Genomic DNA, 2372 nt, shown 5'->3' with positions numbered 1-2372 from the left:
TCCATACTCTACATCAATGAGAGACTCGGCGAAGTATAGTGGTGCTGTGGGCCCATCTTGGTATATTGCACTCTGTATGCGATAGTGTTCTGTGACTGTGTTTGTGTCCGCTTTATTTGGAATATATGTTTCCTTGGAATTTTGCTTTTTGAGTTCTGTAGGACTATATTGTGTCCGTATAAGTATACTTATCAGTGTCCTTGGGAACATTTCGTATTTATATCGTAGCTAGTGCTAATATCGCCTCGAGGGACCCCGTGGCTTCACTTAGACACGCATGCTGTATCATTGTGGCCCCCTTTGCCGCATTTGGAGCATGATAGTGTAGAACGGCCGATGGGGCATTTATTTCCCTTATGGTCAGCTGAACCGCAACGACGACAGATTGAATCAGAGAATCCGAAGATGATGTGTCCTGCTTTGCCACATATAGAACAGTTGGGACGTTCGCGTCGTTAGGTGAAATTATTCTGGTTACCATTACTGGCATCATTGTTTGTGGATTTTTCACTGCGTTCGGCAGGGAATTTAATAGACATTAGACCGGATGCCGGTGTTGAAGAATCGAGCTGAATATCACCTGCAAACTTGAGTACCTTTTTATAGATCTCGTTGATCGTGAGGGCATCCAGATCGTGATCGAATATGTCCACACGGAGTATGTTGTAGTTGTCGTCGAGACTATAGAGTAGGGCACAAATTAGATACTTGTCTGGGATGTTCTCACCGATGTCGACCAAGTGTTGGCAAATCTCCTCCAAAGTTTGTAGCGTTGTATCAGGCGAGCCCGTTGACTTAAGCTGGTTAGGTTCTGCAGTGCGCCTTAGAATCTTCCATAACTGCCAGTATTGGTGGTGACACAAATGTGATCGAAGAGTCTGGGATGTTCTCACCGACGTCGACCAAGTGTTGGCGAATCTCCTCCAAAGTTTGTAGCGTTGTATCAGGCGAGCCCGTTGACTTAAGCTGGTTAGGTTCTGCAGTACGCCTTAGAATCTTCCATGACTGCCAGTATTGGTGGTGACACATATGTGATCGAGGAAGACGTGTGGTGCTTTTATCATGTAATTTTTGTACACGGAGTTGAGCAGGGGTTCGCTGATAGAATGTATGAGTATACGACGACATTTCGAGTCTGCTGCTGGGTCTGATCCTCCTCCTGCGCAGCGTTCGTTGCACATTGGATGACAGCGATGAAGTACACCAAAGTGTTCTAACTCATGCGTAAACCAGTGATCCAGTTGCCGAAGTTTCGCCAACCCTCAAGTTACCCACCATTGTAAACATCTTTGTATTTTGGTGTATCCCGAACATCGAGTGCAAGCTTTATGAGAGTGATGCCATATCTCTCAGCAATATGTTTAGGAGCTCTGTTGGCTATGTTGAGATTGTTAATTTGGTCGTTGGCCTCATTGAGCGCCGAACGTAAGCCATCCGCTTCACCTTGCAGTTCAGCAGCACGGAGATTATGTTTCTGGTCTGTGCCTATATATGTCTCTGCTTCGCGGAGTTGAGCCCGTGTACTATTGAGTTCAGCTTCGCATTTTGCGAATTTCTCCTTTGTACTAGATTGGCGCACGTTTAGTATCACGTTCTTCATTGAGCGCGTACTCTTCGTCTACTAATCCTTGTTTGTACTTTCTGGTCTCGTCTTCGTTTGCGTCTGCACGAACTCGAATAAGGGCGATTGTTGCTCTTGCGCAGGATAAGTGTGCTAGGAGACGACCAGTTGATACTGGTATGCCGAGTGGGTTGTACCCGAACTCCTGATATAGGTTATGAATGCTGTGTAGTGATCTATTATATTTGTCGAGAGCCTCGTATCGTGGATAACCTGGCCAATTTCTGGCAGCAAACTCGTGTGCATCTTTAAGAGACGGGTAGGAGGCGGGGATGGTAATGATTTATATAGTACCCGTGATGATATGTTATTGTATGTATACGCGTGATTTTGGTAACTTGCGATCAAGAATGTCGTCGATGGTCTCTGAATACGTCGCATGTAATATATTTACTATACTTGCGTTATGTATTTGTTAGGTTATCTATAATTTAACCGAAGTCCATAACCTGTTTCAACATATAGAACCATACTATACTGAGTAGAGAATGACTCTATTTACACCTCTACGGAGGGTTTTATATGTACATCTCCTATGCATATGTAGTCACACGTAAGTCATAAATGCATGACCTATTTTGGTGAACTTATTTGACACCTCATGACACCTGTCATTTGACCATCCTCCTCTGTGCACCGAACTGTACTTGTATCTGAGCAGAATGATGCCAGTGCTGATTTTGTCCAAACAATTTCACCGCTTACGTTGTGGACCCAAAGTACCCTGAGATGGCACTTCTTCGATCGTTGG

At 44.6% G+C, this 2372-nt stretch overlaps 1 protein-coding gene across 1 annotated transcript; it reads right to left on the bottom strand.

Annotated features, from left to right (window-relative positions):
* Window positions 1-1267: 1267 nt before the first annotated feature.
* Window positions 1268-1600, bottom strand: SARC_00642 (hypothetical protein; the record flags this gene model as incomplete). Its single annotated transcript, XM_014305683.1, has 1 exon — window positions 1268-1600. One exon carries the CDS (start codon window positions 1598-1600, stop codon window positions 1268-1270), a length of 333 nt encoding a protein of 110 aa, XP_014161158.1.
* Window positions 1601-2372: the final 772 nt, after the last annotated feature.

Source organism: Sphaeroforma arctica, assembly GCF_001186125.1.
Source record: "Sphaeroforma arctica JP610 unplaced genomic scaffold supercont1.21, whole genome shotgun sequence".
NCBI lineage: Eukaryota > Ichthyosporea > Ichthyophonida > Sphaeroforma > Sphaeroforma arctica.
This window is presented reverse-complemented; position numbering and strand designations above follow the sequence as displayed.